Source organism: Moschus berezovskii, chromosome X, assembly GCF_049115385.1.
Source record: "Moschus berezovskii isolate FMDL1 chromosome X, NW_MosBer_1.0, whole genome shotgun sequence".
Classification (NCBI taxonomy): domain Eukaryota; kingdom Metazoa; phylum Chordata; class Mammalia; order Artiodactyla; family Moschidae; genus Moschus; species Moschus berezovskii.
In genome coordinates, this window is record NC_142488.1 from 120,352,397 (window position 1) to 120,369,011 (window position 16,615).

The window sequence follows — 16,615 nt, forward strand, 5'->3', positions numbered from 1 at the left end:
AGTGACTTAGTACACATGCACTCCTATCTTTACAGAAAGCCACCAGCTTTACTTCTCTTAACCGTCTGGTCCAAGGAGATCAGACTTAGCTCCACCCACTAGCATCCAGGGACAACACATGCCTGGAGAACCCCGGTAGCTGCTCCCCTTCCTTGTCCCCACCTCCACTATCCACCATCCTCCTGCCAACCTTACCAAACGCAGCTGGGTCTTCTGGGGCCAGTGTTAGCTGGTCAGTCTCCATTAGCCTTTCTTTGACTCCACCAGTCCACACCACACCATCTATTTCAAGTGCACTTACTGGGGTTTAAGTACATTTTGTACTTAAGTCTTCTCTCTAATTAGGGGATCTTTCATAGCACTATAGAAAGAGTTTACATTCTAGAACTCAAAGTCCAGAATCTAGATTCACTTACTGGCTCTGAGCCTTTGGGCAAGTTCTCTTAGCCCGTTTTCTCATTTGTAAAACGGGGGATCTGTGTTGTCCAGTTGTTAGGATAACAAAAAGATTTGATATTTTTTCAAAGAGCTCTGTAAACTGTTAAAGGCCTACACACTTATGGGTCAGTATTAAGTTGTCCTGTCCTGCCACCGCCCACCCCCCCTTGGTTTCATGTGAAATTAGAGCTGTGGGGGTGATTAGGGAGGTAACAGACCAATCAGCATGAAGCCAGCCCACCCCAAACCTCCTTGCCTAAAACCAGTTCCTTTGACGACCAGTTTGCCTAAAAGTCAAAGTAGTAATTTTGAAAGAAGGCATTTTGCACCAATTTTCCTAAGAGGCACTTCCAACATAATGTCGTTTTTTAAAATCACTGTCACAATCTGCAACATTTTGTCAATGATAAGATTGCTGTGCATGCTGTTGGGTGGATTTTTCTATTTTACCTTTCATTGAGCAGCTTTACGACTTTTCAGCAAGTGTCTCAAGACCCTTTCTTCAAATTGCATATTTCTAGAACTGCTGCTGCCGCTGCTAAGTCACTTCAGTTGTGTCCGACTCTGTGCGACCCCATAGACGCCAGCCCGCCGGGCTCCCCCATCCCTGGGATTCTCCAGGCAAGAACACTGGAGTGGGTTGCCATCTCCTTCTCCAATGTGTGAAAGTGAAGTTGCTCAGTCGTGTCTGACTCGTAGCGACCCCATGGACTGCAGCCTACCAGGCTCCTCCGTCCATGGGATTTTCTAGGCAAGAGTACTGGAGTGGCTTGCCATTGCCTTCTCCATTTCTAGAACTAAATACCTGTCAAATCTGTAGAATTTCCCACAAAACTTGAAGGCCCTTTTGGATCAGTCCTGTCTCCTCTTCCCTGGGTTTTACTCTGGATTGTGTATGCCTGTGTGCACCTAATGAGCTGATTAACCAAATTAGCATGTACCCAACGTTCCTTTCTCTTCTCCAAGATATTGGCATTTTGACAACAAGCGTGAAGAAGTGAGACAGATGGAGCAGAATTGCATCGAACTCCTTGCATTTTATTTCTCGGGCTATCTTGTGCATCAAGCAACTCTACTTTGTGAGACATAAAATGATACATACAAAGTGATTATCAAATGTATTTATTGCAGGAAACAGAACATTTCTCAAGAAAGGCAAACTGGCTAAAAAGTCCCGGGAGTGTTCAAAAGTAGATAAAAATAGAAGAAGGCACGCACCAAGGATATAAAACAATTTTTAGTAGAAATCCCACATTTAATCAGAATGTTCTTAAATAAAATTTTTTTAAAGTCCTTTAAAGGACACTGCACACAACAATTAGGACACTCAAACAGATGGAAACACACTTAAAACTGGACTGCATGTTATGTGAACTGATCATTAAGCATAGCAATTCTTTTTGTGAGTTTTTGGCAAATTAGTTAGAAGCCATCAGACCTGGAACCAATATAGAAGGCAGGCACTTCCGTCCCTGTGCGTGAAGTTCATGGGCATGGGGGGGCGGACTGGGGATCTCAGGGGAGAGGTGTGCCCCTCCTGAACGTGACCTCCAAGAGTAAGGGCAAATTGTCAACTTTTCACTCTTTATTATAAAGACATATTTACACTGAACCATCTTTACAAACACAGTGAACACAACTAGGGAAAGGGGATGCTTTCTTAATGAAAAGGGCCTTAATAACTTTGTATAAATTAGTCTAAGAATCACACACAACCACTTTAAATAAGACAGCCCCTCAGCACCCGCACTGCTTATGTCCCCAGACTTTCCCAGCCATCCCTTTCCATCTCGTTCCCCACAGGGCTGGGCAACTGACGCGACAGGAGAAGCAGAGAGGAAGAGGAGAAAACGGCCCAGTCCCTGGTGGGGGCTTCCATGGCAGAAGAGGCTTTCTGGACACTGGTCAGCCCCCACTCCGGGCTGAGAGGCATTGGGGGGTCAGCAGGTGCCCAGCCTGGCTCCCCAGGGTGGGCCTTGAAGCAGCAGCAGCAGTAGCGTTAGCAGCAGCGGAGGGAAGGGGAAGGGTTTGGGTACAGGCGAAAGGGATTTGTTGTGGGACTCGGGGGGCCCTGACTCCCCCTGCTCCCACATATACATGGGTGGCCATCAGGCTCCTGTCTTCCCTTTTCTCCTTCCCAGGCCTCTCAGAAGAAAGCCTGCTGAGATCCACACTTCCTCCCATCTTTCCTTTCTCCCTCCCTCCCTTTCTTTCCTCCCTCCTTTCTGTCTCCCCCTTCCCCAAGGAAAGGCCACTGGGAGAGAAGGTCCTGTCAACATGAAGGGAAGGCTATTGAGTCCAGTTGGTTAAGGCCACCTCCTGGCTCCTGGGAGTCTCAGTGCCTGAGCTGCCGCTATGAAAATACCTGGGGTCTGTGAGTGTCACAGGAATGGGAGTGGCTGGCCAGTCACAGAACTTCCCAGGCCAGGTTGGGGAAGGGACCCAACGCTAGGGATGCTGGGACAGCTCCGTCCCACCATGGCGCAGCTCACAGCCAGCTCCCTCTCGCTTCCTAGGCACCCCGAGCCCCAACCCCGGGGGAAAGGCACTTCATGGCTTTGGAAAGCCTCATCAAGAAGGAAGAGGACGTCCTCGGTGGGAGCGGGAGACCTGAGCCTTCATTCTGGCTCTGGTGACACTGAGCAGGTCACCATCCCCCTCCAGGCCTCTGCTTTTTGCAGGAGTTTGCATAAGGAGGTGGAGCTAAGTGATCTCCAAGGTGCCTTTTGGCTCTGATAGTCTGTGATTCTTGGCAAAACCAAGTGTCCTGCTTGGCTTTAGTTTCTGGGAGGGTACAGAGCCACCGAAGGCCCATCTCCTCCCCTCCAAAGCTGGAGCTGGAACTAGCTGGGATAGGGGGAGAGGGATGGCCAGGCCGTGCAGCAAGGTGGTGAGAGAAGTGACCAAGTATCCATTACAGCTTTATGGAAAGCCCAAACGAACTTCTTGGCCAACCCAATACAGCATGGCCCCTCTCCTTCACCTCCTCCTTAACTGGGCCAAACTCGGGGAGGGGGAAGACACCACAGCAGCTATTCCTCTCTTTTCTGGTGCTTCACCTCCTCCCTGACCAGAGTGCCAAGGCCCCATTCCCATGCCCCCAAAGGCACCTTGTCTGCATGCCAACACCCCATCCCTCTCCCCTCTCATTAGAGTCTCTCATTGTCTCCCTGTGTCCCTCTGGCAGCCAGGGGAAGGCTGATGCCCTAGGTGAAGAAGGGAGGGTTCCACCCAGCCTGCAGGGCATACCTGAGGCAGGAAGGGCCAGAGAAGGGTTAGGCATTAGGGTATCAGACAGAAGAGGTAGGGCTTAGAGCAGGGGGAGGGCTGGCATTTCCAGCGCGAGGTCTCCCAAGTCAGGAATCGGGCTGAATGGATCCTTGATGGGAAGGCAGGTGGTGAAGGAGAGCCAGCCGGTGAGCAGCTAGAAGAGGGGCCAGGTGAGGCGAACGGCTGTGAGGGCTCCAGAGAAGCAGGCCGATCTATGGAGGAGTAGAGAGAAATCGCAGGGGGTGGGCGTGTGGTGGCCCCTTTGGTCCTAAAGAGACAAAAATGACCAGAGAGGAGTCACTGATGTGTCCTAGTTCAAAGGAACTGCCCGGGGCAGGACAGAAGACCACCTTCACCCTGCTCTGCGCAAGCTTGAACCTAAAGCCTCAGGCCCCTGAGCTGGTGCCCCTGTCCTGGAGACAGGGGCAAGGACAGCAGGTCACCACTAACCTCTCCTCCCATAGCTCTGGCGGCTCTCTTCCTGTCTTCTGCCTGCGGCTACCCCCAAAGCTCCCTGCCTCCTTCTCCGCCTCTGGTGAGGATCCACACCCACACACATACCCTGGGGCACCCTCCCCAGCTTATCAAAGTGCTCCCTCCCTGGGTCTTCCAGAACACTCCACCTGGGCCAGCCAGCCCAAGTCTAGGCAGCCGGTGGACGGGAGCCAGCCCCTGAATCCTGGGGGAGCGCCAAGCCCCTCTCCAGCCTCGGCCTCCTGTCTGTGAGCCCCAGGGTTCTGTGTGGGGCTGGGACTGCCTGGTGCAGGTCTCTGGCCGGCAATCAGCAGCAGGGCCACCCAGCTTCCAGACTGTTCCTCCCCTGCCCCTACTGTGCCACCCACTCACCAGAGGCTCAAGTACCTGCTTCAGAAAGGCATGGGGCCCTTGTGGGAGAGGCGTGGCCGCTGGCGCCGGAACTTCCTCCGGCCTCCCTGCCAGGGCCCTGGGCCGCTCCTCGGCCCCCTGGGCTGCACCAGGTAGCGGATGGTGCCTTCTTCCATCTCCTTCCCGTCAGAAGTCTGCAGCAGGGGTCCTGCAGGAAGAAGAAAGCCGGTCAAGCCAGTCATCCCCAAAGACTGATGCAGAGGGCTGGCACCCCAGGGGAGGGGCAGTTTCCTCATGAAGTGGTGCTCTCAGAGCTTGTCTTTCTTTTTCAATCCATGAAGCGATGAACTGTTCTGGGGCAAATGGAACCCATGACTCACATCTTGCAAATTAAACACCTGGCTTTATGTCCTTTTGAAAGTCTTATCATGTTTCTGATGGGCACAAATACATGTTCTGTGTTCAGAACGTCATCAAGAGGTGCAGTTTGGGGTATCAGGCCTGTTCTGAGGCTGGGGCATGGCAGACAGCATACCTTCCACTGCACCCTGGCAACTGATGCACTGAAAACATTTCAGACACACAGTATTTCAATGAAATTAAACCCCCCATCACATGGCCATCACCTAGATTCAACAGTGATCCAGATGGAGTTACATATGCTTTGGTTCTCCTGTTTCTTTCTTTGCGGAGGTATTCTAAAGCAAATCTGGAACATGATGTCATTGTACATCCTTTGATATGCAGGTGACCCACTTTTGAGTCCTAGAGCTCTCAGACCTCTCCCCTGGGCATCTCATGGGTGTATAGCCATCTTGGGGCTCACTTGCTCCCATGGCCTCCTAGTGGGTGACTGGGGGACTGCTGGGGGGGGCGGTCTCTGATTCTCTGTGTCGGGGGGGCAGGGCGGTCTCTGACTCTGCCTTATGCTGGATTCTATTCAGGCTGTGACCAGATTCAGAGGCCAATAAATATTGTACAAATGAATGAGTAAACAAATGAGTGAACGTCACCTGAAGCAACAAGTGCATCGGGAAGGGGGCTGGGCTGCTAGAGTTGCCCCCCACCACACCTCTTTTCATCCCCAGATCATACCCCCATCCTGTGTCTGATGCATATTCCTTCTATTCTGATCCCAGTTGGCTTCTTTTCTGCTCTAGGGGCTCCCCTCTACATCTGTGCACAGAGTAGAAACCTCCTGATGCCAGAGCAAGCCCTGCCAATAGAACTCAAGTGGTGCCGGGTGTTCCTGGGTGCAATGAGGGACAAGACCCATGGGCCACCTCTCATGGAGGCTGACGTCCAGCCAGGGCGGGCAAGCTGGCACGCCACAGACAAGCCAGCTACCAGAGGCCAGCAGAGCGGGGAGTGGTGACGGTGCTGGGCAACAGGCAGACTAGCAGAGTGTTGGGCAATGCCCAGGATGGGGCTGCTCCAGGCAAATACAGCTTCTGAGGCCAGCGATCGTGAATCCCAGTCTCCCTCTTCCCACACCAGCAGGTTCGCCTCCAGCTATATCCCTCTCTCTCGAGACCTGTTTCTATCCATCCAGGAGTCTCCACCACTAGCTCACAGTTTCCATATAACCGCCCCTTGGCTGCCAGTTCCCCCATTATACCCCTGGCGGCTCTTCCTTTCCTTCCTCCCTGCCTCCGGCATCCCCATGCTCCAGTTCCTTCCTTGGCTAGTTGGCTTTTGTGATTTCTCCTCCACTTGCACACAATTTCCAGGCATTTCTCCTCCTCTTAGGCCAGAAGCAGGCGAGGTCTATCCTTAGGGCCCTCCCTGCCCAGGCCCCTGGGGCCTGCTGCTCACCAGCTCTGGCCCAGAGACGCATGCGCACACTCTCTAGCCCTTCACCCTCCCTCCTGGAGAAGAGTCACAAGTCTCTGTTTACCAGCCACTCTTCATGCTTCTGGTTGGGGGTGGGTTAATGTGATCCCCTAAACCCAGCACCTAATGTAAATTCAAACACAAATTGTCTTTGCGCTTTGGGGCAGTAGGGGCCAGGAGGCCGCTCGCTCCTGTCATGGGACTACCTTCTGCAAAGGGGCTGGAATGTGTGTAGGGACAGGAGGGAAGCCCCTCCACTCAGCCCCCCACCCCAGCTGCTTCAGCTTCTGCCCTGTGTTTTGGAGCCCCCTCAAGGCTGCAAGAGGATAGGAATGATGCTAACGAAAAGTTAGTACCAGAGAAACTCTTGGGGCAAAAGGACTGTGCTGAGGGTGTGGCCAGGCACACAAAAACACCCTAAGGACCATAAAGGTCTCAATGAGGTCTTGATTCTTGCATCTGAAGGGTGACCAATGGCACAGGCTATGGTCCCAGGAACAGCAGGCATGAGAAGAGAGGCACAGTGCCCAGTTGGGAAGGGTATCATCTGCAAATGCTCAGACCCAGGGCTGTAAGTGGTGGTGGCAATCAGGGAGGGAGGCCTGGTGGGGGAGGCCCCTAAGAGGGAGGGAGGCCCAGAGCCAGGATGAGGAGCATGGCTGGTGGGCTCAGACTCTAGCCAGGGAGATGTCTAGACACTAGGGCTGCAGAGAAGAACTACCTAGGCTGACTGAGCTCTCAGCCGAACCCTGGAAAGCAGTCACCCAGAAGCCCCAGGCATCTTGCACCCCTGGGCGGGGGGCTCACTGTCCTCCTCACAGCCATAAGTTTGAAGTTCCCCTCCCACCCTGATCCCATCACCCACTTGTTTCCTACTTTTGATTCTGAGTCTGGTTCACCCTAAGATAAGCTGACACCTGAAACCCAGGCTTTGTCCTGTCTAAAGGGCCCAATCAGAGGCTTCTGATTCTCATCACTGCAGAGGTCCTGGCTACACAAAAGAATTCCCCTATAGAAACTGGGGCCATCCCCAGTGAACTTAAATATTTTCCTCTAACTCATCTGCTACTTAAAGGAAGCCTAGGGCAATTCAACCAACAGTCGCAAGCCTACAGGGACCGAAGTGCCAGCAGCATCTCCACTGTGAACCACAGTCAGGGGTAAACAGGGCTTGCTTTTCACACCACATGAACTCCAACTCTGCCAGCACACAATGAGGTGTGTGCCACTTTTCAGGAACATGTCATCCTCACTTAGAATGAAGTATCGCTTTTTTCTCTTCTTGCCACAGCCTGTCTTGCGATGGCTTTAAAAGCCCACACAAGTGGCACTGGCTGTGTCCCCTACACTGCTCTGGGGCCCTGCATGTGTCTCCAGGATGCGGTGTCCCTCCTCTGTCTGCCCAGCCCCATGCCCTGAGCCGTCTTCCCACGCCAGGCAAACCACTGAGGACACCTGCCCTGGCAGCCCTGCTCGTCTGCTTCACCTGCGTTAGTCCCTTATTGACTCGGATTACCTGGGGGCTTAGCTCTGAGGCATTGGGGATGGAGTGGAGATGCCCCCTCCCTGAGTCAGAGAGGTCAGAGTCTGTCCTCACGCTGTCGCTGTCACGGTGGCCAGGCCTCAGCTGGGGCTTGGGAGAGGCAGGAGGGGGCCGGAAAGAGAGAGAGGTGCTCAGACAAAGACCAAAGGCTGCTTGGCCCTGGCTCAGCAGTTTGCAGACTCAGAAGAGCAAAGTGTATCCCAGGTCAGGAGGCAGCAGAGGAGTCTGTGTGTATTAGTGGGGGTGCATTCCAAGTCAGGGCACAGTGTTGTGGAGGAAGCATGGATTTCAGGCCTGGAACTCTGACTGGGGACTCGGGCTGCGGACAGCATGTGAGTCTGCGCCAGGGGTGAGGTGCTTCAGAAAAGCTCTTTTTCTGACCCAGGACAGGAGGCATGAACAGCAGGACCTGTGTCCTTGGACCCTGGGCTGGTGGCCACCTGCATGGAGGTGGCCTCCTTGGCTCCAAGAGAGGCTGGGGGCGGTGGAGAGGCAGGGGGAGCCTGGGAAGTTTCCAGTGCTTGGCTTAAGCAAAACGTGAGGGCAACGAATTTACCCAAAGCAGGCTGTGGAGATAAGGCGACCTAATGGGAAAAGGTGAATTGAAGCAGGACACGGAAGGGTCTGAAACAGACAGCACCTTCCCTCCTGTTGAAACCGGCTCTGCCTTTCCCTCAGTGCTACCCCAACAGCTAGATACCTAAAGGGTCTGAGTGCTGGTCGGTCAGTGAAGGGTCTCCCTGGAAGCTCTGGGGGAGCCCCAAGCGTGCTGATCAGACAGGTCCAGCTTCCTCTGGGATGCCCTCTCTGCACCCACTCTCCCTGAAGGCGCCACCTGGGCCATTTGCCAGTGGTGGCGGCCCCTGGGAGTCTTGTCTTGACAAGTGCACTGGGCGGCAGGCTCCTGGAGGGCAGGTCCCTGCGGGGTCCTTCATTTGTACCTTTTGCTCACTTTCTGCCACTGCCCACCTGACAGGAGTTTGTCAGGAAAAAGCCTGCTCCCCTTCTTCTCAAGGAGGTGGTTGACCCAGGGCTCAGGCCCTGAAAAGAGAGACCACTGGATAGCTAGCTGAAGGCAGGTGGTGCCAGAGCCAACCAAGTCACCTTCCTGAGAAGCCAGGCAGGGCTCCCTGGGGCCAGAGCAGTGCCAAAGGCAAGAGCTGAGAAAGCAGGTGACCTACAAAGAGAGAGGTGGAGCCCCGCCAGGCCCCTCAGAGCCTCCAAGATTGCATTGTGTTCTGGAGGGCCTGGAACCAAGGAGGACCTGGAGCCTGCCTCTAGGAAAGGCGCTGCCTTGCTCTCTGCCTCCCTCAGCTCCCACCTCCCGGAAACTCCAACCCTGACACTGGCATTAGTCCACCTAGTCTTGGCTTTTCTATTCTGTGGTGCCAGTCAGGCAGCAGTGACAGCCAGATCACAGGACTGTGGCAGCTGGAGGTGGGAGCTGGCAGCCCCAGGAGACACTGACGCACAGGCAGCCTGCACAGGGAGGCTGGGCTGTGGGTGGGGACCGGGCTTGGGGACGACTGCCAGGTATGCCAGGTGGGGCTGTGGTGCAGGTGGGGGCCAGCTATCTGGAGGTATCTGCCGGGTCAGGCGCTCTTGCCTGGTTTGGTGCCTGGAGACAGGGGGACTGAAGCGAAGCACGACCATGCCTGGGGTGGAGGCGAGGCGGGAGGGAGCCAGGATCTCGAAGAACTGAGTCCCTGCGGTGGGACCGAGGCCTTGGGGAGAGCCTTCCCGTCTGGGAGCAGGAGAGCAGACCAAACAGGACTTGGGGGTAAGGGAGGAGACCAGCCCAGCCCGGCCCTGCCCGGCTGGGCCCAGGGGAGGCTGCCTCAGCTCACATGCAGGCTGCAAGGAGCAACAGCTGGGCTCCACACCGCCGCCCCCGCCGCGCGCTCCTGCCTATGCAACAAGTGTCACGTCTGCATCTTGGCACATCATCCCCAGTGGCCCGGGCTCCTGGACCGGCCGGCGGCCCCTAACTTTCCACGCGGGAGCCCTGCCCAACCGGCTCAGGTCAGTTCCCTCCAATGATCCACGAGGGGAGCGGGACGCACCTCCCCCCGATTCCCTGCAGCACGTGGGGTGCGGGACCCCGGGCGCACTCCTGCGGCCCTGAGCTGCTCAGACTGCGAGGGGCGACCGGGAGGGGCCAGGCTCCGGGCGGGTGAGGGCCCAGGCCGAGCCGAGACCCCCATTCCCCCGGAGGGAGCGGCGTCCGCGGCCGGCGGGCCCCTGTCCCCGGGCGCCCTGTCAGTGGGCGGCCCGGCGCGTGGCGGCTCCGGCACGGCTAGCGCGCGGCTCCCGGGAGGCGGAGAGGGAGCGAGCGTCTGGGCGGAGGGCGGGGAGCGCGGGGGCTGCGGCGCGGGCTGGCGGGAGGGCGCGCACTCACCTCCGCGCACCGCGCTCAGGCAGAGCCAGAGCAGCAGCAGCGCCTGCACGCAGAGCCGCAGATTCATGCTGCTCCGCCGGCCGCCGCCGCGCGGCCGGGGCCTGGGGCGGGGAGGCCGGGGGCCACGGGGGGCGCGAGCCGCGGCTCGGGCGGGCTGCAGGGCGCGGAGCTCGCGTGGCTCCGGGCCGCGAGACCGTGCGCCCCGAGCCGCGCCGCGGCTGCCCGGCCGCCGCCTCCTGTCTCCCGCCGCCTCCCTCTCCCACCGCCGGGCAGCGCCGCCCAGCTGGTCTCGGCGGCTCCGGGGGCGGCGGCGAGCCCGTTCCAAATGGCTGGCGGCTCGGCTGTGGCTCCAGCGGCCCGGGGCTCGGGCTGCCAGCGGGAATGCGCCCCGCTCACTCCAGGGGCTGCATTTTGTAGCCTGTGGCTTGGCCGCGAGCCCACTTGGTCATGTGGTCATCGGGAGGGCTGGAGGGGGGGGCCAGGAAGAGGGAGAGGCAGCGAGCCTCCCGCACCGCCCCCCTCCCGGCGCGCGCTCGGCAGCCCCAGCCCGGGCGCGAGAGGGAACCTCGAGGTGGCCCCACAACAAAGGCGGCGCGGCCGCTCCGACAGCCCACAAGCGGCTCCCCGGACAATGCCCGCCTGGCCGGGGGCCAGAGGGTTCTGGAGACCTGAAGGATTTCAAACACAGGAAGCGTTTGGGGCGGTGGAGGGGCACACTTAACCCTTTGTCGCCACGCTTCCTTAACAGCTGTCAAGGAACCAAGGCGCTGCCCCCAGTTGCCCCCTCTGCCCCTGACTCCCTGTACTACCTCTACTACATCCGCACGGCCACCCCGCAGCTGTAAGGACTCAGCCGAGACCCTCAGGCACTGGCCCGCCTCTCTCCTGTGTCTTCTGCTGCTGCTGCTGCTAAGTCACTTCAGTCGTGTCCGACTCTGTGCGACCCCATAGACGGAAGCCCACCAGGCTCCCCCGTCCCTGGGATTCTCCAGGCAAGAACACTGGAGTGGGCTGCCATTTCCTTCTCCAATATGTGAAAGTGAAAAGTGAAAGTGAAGTCTCTCAGTCGTGTCCGACCCTTAGCGACCCCACGGACTGCAGCCTACCAGGCTCCTCCATCCATGGGATTTTCTAGGCAATAGTACTGGAGTGGCTTGCCATTGCCTGTGTCTTCAGCTGGGTTTGAATTGTGCCCGGTGCCCCCATTTCTCCTCCTATCCCTCCAGGAGGCACCCTCTAACTGGAATGCCCCCACCCCATCCTTCCACTTGTCATTCAGAAGACTTGCCAGGATAAAGGATAATCCTGAAGAGGCTGCCCTGGTTCCTCCTCGTCCTTGGGACATGCGACAGCTCCTAAGAGAGGGCATCTGCTCTCTTGTTCCCCATTATCACAAGGGACCATTTACCAGTTCCAGACAGCCTCGGCTGGATTCATTTTGCATGTACTTGGGACTCCCCTCTGAAAGTGGCTCGCGAATTTGTTTGCCTTCCCAGTCTAGACTGTCCCTTCCTACAGCCTGGGAGCTCCCAAGACAAGGAACTGCCTTTCACCACCCTGGGAACTCCCTAAGATAGGACCTTGTCTTCTCATCCTTCTGCCTCTCTCCAAAGTCCCCAATATCGGGCTCTGCACATAGGTGGCACTCAACACATGTTAAAAGACTAAATTGAAAGGTGTTTCCACATTTCAGCAGGTCAAGCAGTTTGTTTGAAGGGCAAGTCCAGATTTACACAAAAAACACCTTCAACGGTGTGTGTGTATGTGTGATATTGAAGATGTAAGAGACCACCATAGATTTAACATATTTTTTGAAATGTTAAGAGAATCTAGTGTACGCCCAACGTTTTAGGAGTCTCCGTCCACGGTAATTGTCAACTCCGGAGTCTGGGTCTCTGCTTTGTTCACGGCTGAATCCCCAGGCTTAGAACAATGGCTGGGGCATGGTTGATGCTCCCTACATAATTTTGAATATATAAACGAACTTTTCAAAACGCTTTCTATTGCCTATATCAAGGTAGTGGGAAGGGGATAATATAGGGTTCTTGTTCATAGCCTATGGCCAGATTGGCCCCAGTCCAGTAGGAAAAAGGCAGAGGCAGGAGAGGTAGAGGTGTCTTCACCTCTTCATCCGTGAGGCCCAGGCGGTGAGCAGTGGGCATTAGCAACGTGAGATCATTCCCCTTGTGCTGCCCCCTGGAAAGAGTCTTCCCCCTCCAGGAGGAGAAACGGGACCTCTAGTTTTCACTCTCAACGCCTGCAGGGCCTTGCTGTTGTCACCTAAATTTACTGCATCTCGCGGGGATGATCATCTCCGTGCTAGCCCCTTCAGGGTTGTTAGGGGATTGAATGAGATAATGTACCTGAAGGCACCCGTGCAAATTGGAAATCAACCCTTGCGGGGTTCTTTTTAAGAACCGTGATCCTCTAACCGCTGATGGAACTAGCCCAGGCATTTGCGAATGAGCGCCCCCATAAGTCCGTGCATGGAAGCGTTCATATTTAACCTCCTTAACCAGGGCTATTTGCTAAGTGGTTAAGAGCTGCTCTCTCTAAAGCGATTGGTCCCAATGACATTTAAAATAAAATGAAAAATTCATTTCCCCGGTTGCACTGGCCACATGTCAATTGCTCAGTATCCACCTGTGGCTAGAGGCTACTGAATTGGACGGCACAGAATAGCACCTTTCAACTATTGCAGAAAGTTCTATTGGACAGTGTTGGGCTAAAGTAGCCCAATCATTCTTTCTTCTTCTTTCTTTCTTTATTTGGCTCTGCTGAGTGTTAATTGAGGTATGTGGGATCTACTTCCCTGCCCGGGATCGGACCTGGGCCCCCAGTGTTGGAAGCATGGAGTTCTAGCCACTGGACCACCAGGGAAGTCCCTCATTCTTTCTTCTATAATCCTTTTCCCCACCTTACTTTGTCTTCAAAATGCGCAAGGGAACAACATACAAAAGCAAAGCCAAATACAAATTTACAGCAAACAACTCTCAGTAAATAGAAGCTGCGCTGTGCAGCTTGTGGGATTTCAGTTCCCTTACTAGGGATTGATCTCAGACCATCAGCAGTGAAAGCTTGGAGTCCTAACCACTGGAGCACCAGGGAATTACTTCCTAAGGCATGCATTGAAAGGAAGATTTAAAGAACTGACCACGTGGGAGAATTATGTTTTAATCTAATTCTTCTCTCCACTTCACTGAACTGCATCCATTTTTCCAGTCCTGGATCCAAGATCACATCCTTTTCCTTTCTTAGTCCTCTAGATCTCATCTTTTTCCTTTCTCAGTCCACTCTTGCTGATGGTAACTTTACCTTCTTAACAGCTATGGCTATAACTCTCATTGGCAGTTATTTCGGCCTGCACTTTTGTATCTGCATGCCATGTTCTGTGGGCCTGTGGAGAGGGTCCACCGCCAAGATACCCATTCCAGCCCAAGGCCTGTGAGGTAAGGGGTGCAGCTTAGCTTAGTCACCCTGAAACCCCTGTGGGTTCCCATGTATCTCCGTAGCTTCTTCAAATAACTATTTTGCATGCTTGCCTCCACCCAGTAGACGTGAAGGTCTTCAGAATGATAGCAACTCACGCAGTGTGTGGCACAAAGTTGGCCCTTGGAGGCAACTCGTTGAAGAAATAACTGACTGTTGGTAGAACTATGCGCTGTCTTTTGTTTGGAAGAGGACACTATTGAGTTCATATTAGCAGAATAAATGTTTAAAAGTCTTTCTCCAAGGGTGGGGAGGAGGTGCAAGCTGCTGTCCCCACCTTCCTGCCCTGAGGCATCAGCATTCTTGCAACTGGGGCTCGGGCCTGTAAGGAGGGGCAAGAGTCAGTTTCCAATCAAGTTCAGGGGCAATTCTGAGGACCAGGGTAGAATCCAGTGTACTGTTGGAGACAGAGATGAGATAGCAGACCCCTGTGAAGCCAGCCTGTGACTCATTGCCTTCATGGGCACTGTGCACAAGCTGTTCCGTTCTGCTTGGTGCCCTCTGTATGCCTTCACTGCCAGCCTCTGCTGCTTGGCTGACTCCCTGTCCTCTGAGTTACAGTGAGCAGTGTGGTGTATCATAAAGAACTCAGTTTCTGGAATTTCAAATACCTGAATTCAAATCCTGATGCTCAGCCTCAACCCTTAGTTGTGTGACTTTGGGCAAGTTATTTAACCTCTCTGAGCCTAACTGTCTTCAGTTAGTAAATGGGGGTAATAATAGTACCTACCTTGTTATGTTGGGAGGTTAAACAAAATAATGCCTGTAAAGTACTTAGCACAGGCCCCAGCCACAGTAGTTGCTCAGTCAATGTTAGTTTTCTCCTTTTACTGATAAGATCCCCTCAACCACCCACCTGCCTTTAGGCTCTGGCCTCTGATCTCTTGGAACTGATCAGGAAAGAACAGCTCCATCTTTGCCCTATTCCATCCATACCTCTCTTCTTAGTAGCCATCAGAACTGTTCACTATCTTATTCCTCCAAAGCACCCATCTCTACTGGAGTTAATCTGATGAATACACCTGATCCAGGAAGTTAATGCTTGTAGGAATTTGAGGTTTGCCTCCCAGGTATGGTTTTATGACAGTAGTCCGATGAAGTATGTCCTATTCCCCAGAGTAGCATCAAGCTCCACCCTTTCAAGCAAGGAGATATTCTCGTGACTTTGGCACAAAAAAGACACTGCACTTCATTGCAGTGTGCGGGCTTCTCTCATTGCAGAGCGTGGCCTCTAGGCATGCAGGCTCGATAGTTGTGGCACATGGGCTTAGTTGCTTCATTTGACTGCTCTATACAGAGCTCCAGCTTCCCTCGTAGCTCAGTCGGTGAAGAATCTGCCTGCAGTGCAGGAGACCGGGTTTAATTCCTGGGTCGGGCAGATCCCCTGGAGAAGGAAATGGCAACCCACCCCAGTAATTTTTCCTGGAGACTCTCATGGATAGAGGAGCCTGGCAGGCTACAGTCCATGGGGCCATAACAGTCGGACTCGACTTAGTGACGGAACCACCACCACAGAAAGTTCCCCTTGCTTCAGAGTCACTCAAAAGGGACCCCCTCTGAGAACTCACAGCACAGCCTTCTTTTTTAAACAAGATTTTGTTGGGGTAGAGTTAATTTACAATATTATATTAGTTTCAGGTGTACAACATAGTGACTCAACATTTTCATAGACTATACTCCATATAAAGTGATAAAATACTGGCCCTATTCCCTGTGCTGTACAATATAACATATCCTTGTAGTCAGTTTATTATATGCTCAGTAGTTGGTGCCTCTTCATCCCCTACTCTCACCTTGCCGCTCCCCCCAATCTCCCCAATGGTAGCCACTAACTGTTCTCTGTGAGTCTGTTTCTGTTTTGTTATATTCACTAGTTTGTTTCATTTTTAGATTCCACGTATAAGTGATATCATACACCGTTTGTCTTTCTTTGTCTGACTTATTTCACTAAGTGTAAAACCCTCCAGCTCCATCCACATTGTTGCAAATGGCAAGATTTCACTCCTTTTATGGCTAAATAATATTCCACCGAATATATACCACAGCTTCTTTATCCATTCATCTGTTGATGGACACAGGTTACTTCCATCTTGGCATTTGGAAATAACACTGCTGTGAACAGTAGCGGGGTACATGTAATTCTTCAAAGTAGTGTTTTTGTAACAACCCAAGTTTCAACTCATAGGTTCATGCACTGAAACCTCAGAGTGCATTCCTGTTGTAGCCCATTCCTCTCTTCCTGTCCCTACAGAGGAGGAAGAGGAGGATGTAACTAAAATTTGTTGAGCATCTGCTGCATGCACTGTTCTAAATGCTTCATGTATGTTAACTCATTTAATCCTCATGCCCATGAAGTAGTCCTACTTCTTACCATTCCCATTTTACAGATGAGGCAACTGAAGCTAACAGAAGTTAAGAAAATTTCCCAGGTCTGCTTAACCTGGAAGACCACACACTTCCCTCACTGAACTTTGAGAAGCAAATTCTCACTTCTCTGAGCCTAATATATCACTTTATTTGCACTTCTTTTTTTAAAGATTAACTTATTTATGGCCGCATTGGGTGTTGGTGGCTGCGTATGGGCTTTCTCTAGCTGTGGTAAGCAGGGGCTGCTCTTCATTGCAGTGTGCAGGCTCTTCTCGTTGCAGAGAGCATGGGCTCTAGGCATGCAGGCTCAGTAGTTGTGGCACATGGGCTTGGTTGTTCCATGACATGTGGGATCTTCCCAGACCAGAGGTCAGCCCCGTGTCCCCTGCATTTGCAGGTGGATTCTTAACTCCTGAACCACCAAGAAGCCCTATTCGCACTTCTAACACTGC

At 53.7% G+C, this 16,615-nt stretch overlaps 1 protein-coding gene across 1 annotated transcript; it reads right to left on the reverse strand.

Moving 5' to 3' along the window:
- Window positions 1-1,366: 1,366 nt before the first annotated feature.
- APLN (apelin) lies at window positions 1,367-10,702 on the reverse strand. The gene is made up of 3 exons (XM_055438674.2): window positions 10,308-10,702; window positions 4,570-4,741; window positions 1,367-3,976 (listed from the first exon to the last, which is right to left on the reverse strand). Exons 1-2 carry the CDS (start codon window positions 10,372-10,374, stop codon window positions 4,575-4,577), a joined length of 234 nt encoding a protein of 77 aa, XP_055294649.1. The 5' UTR covers window positions 10,375-10,702; the 3' UTR covers window positions 1,367-3,976; window positions 4,570-4,574.
- Window positions 10,703-16,615: the final 5,913 nt, after the last annotated feature.

Excerpts from the sequence above, each read along its gene's own strand:
- APLN (XM_055438674.2), bottom strand. The coding sequence starts at position 10,374 with ATGAATCTGCGGCTCTGCGTGCAGGCGCTGCTGCTGCTCTGGCTCTGC. Across the intron at positions 4,742-10,307 it reads CCTGAGCGCGGTGCGCGGAG|GACCCCTGCTGCAGACTTCT; the intron begins GTGAGTGCGCGC and ends TTCTTCCTGCAG.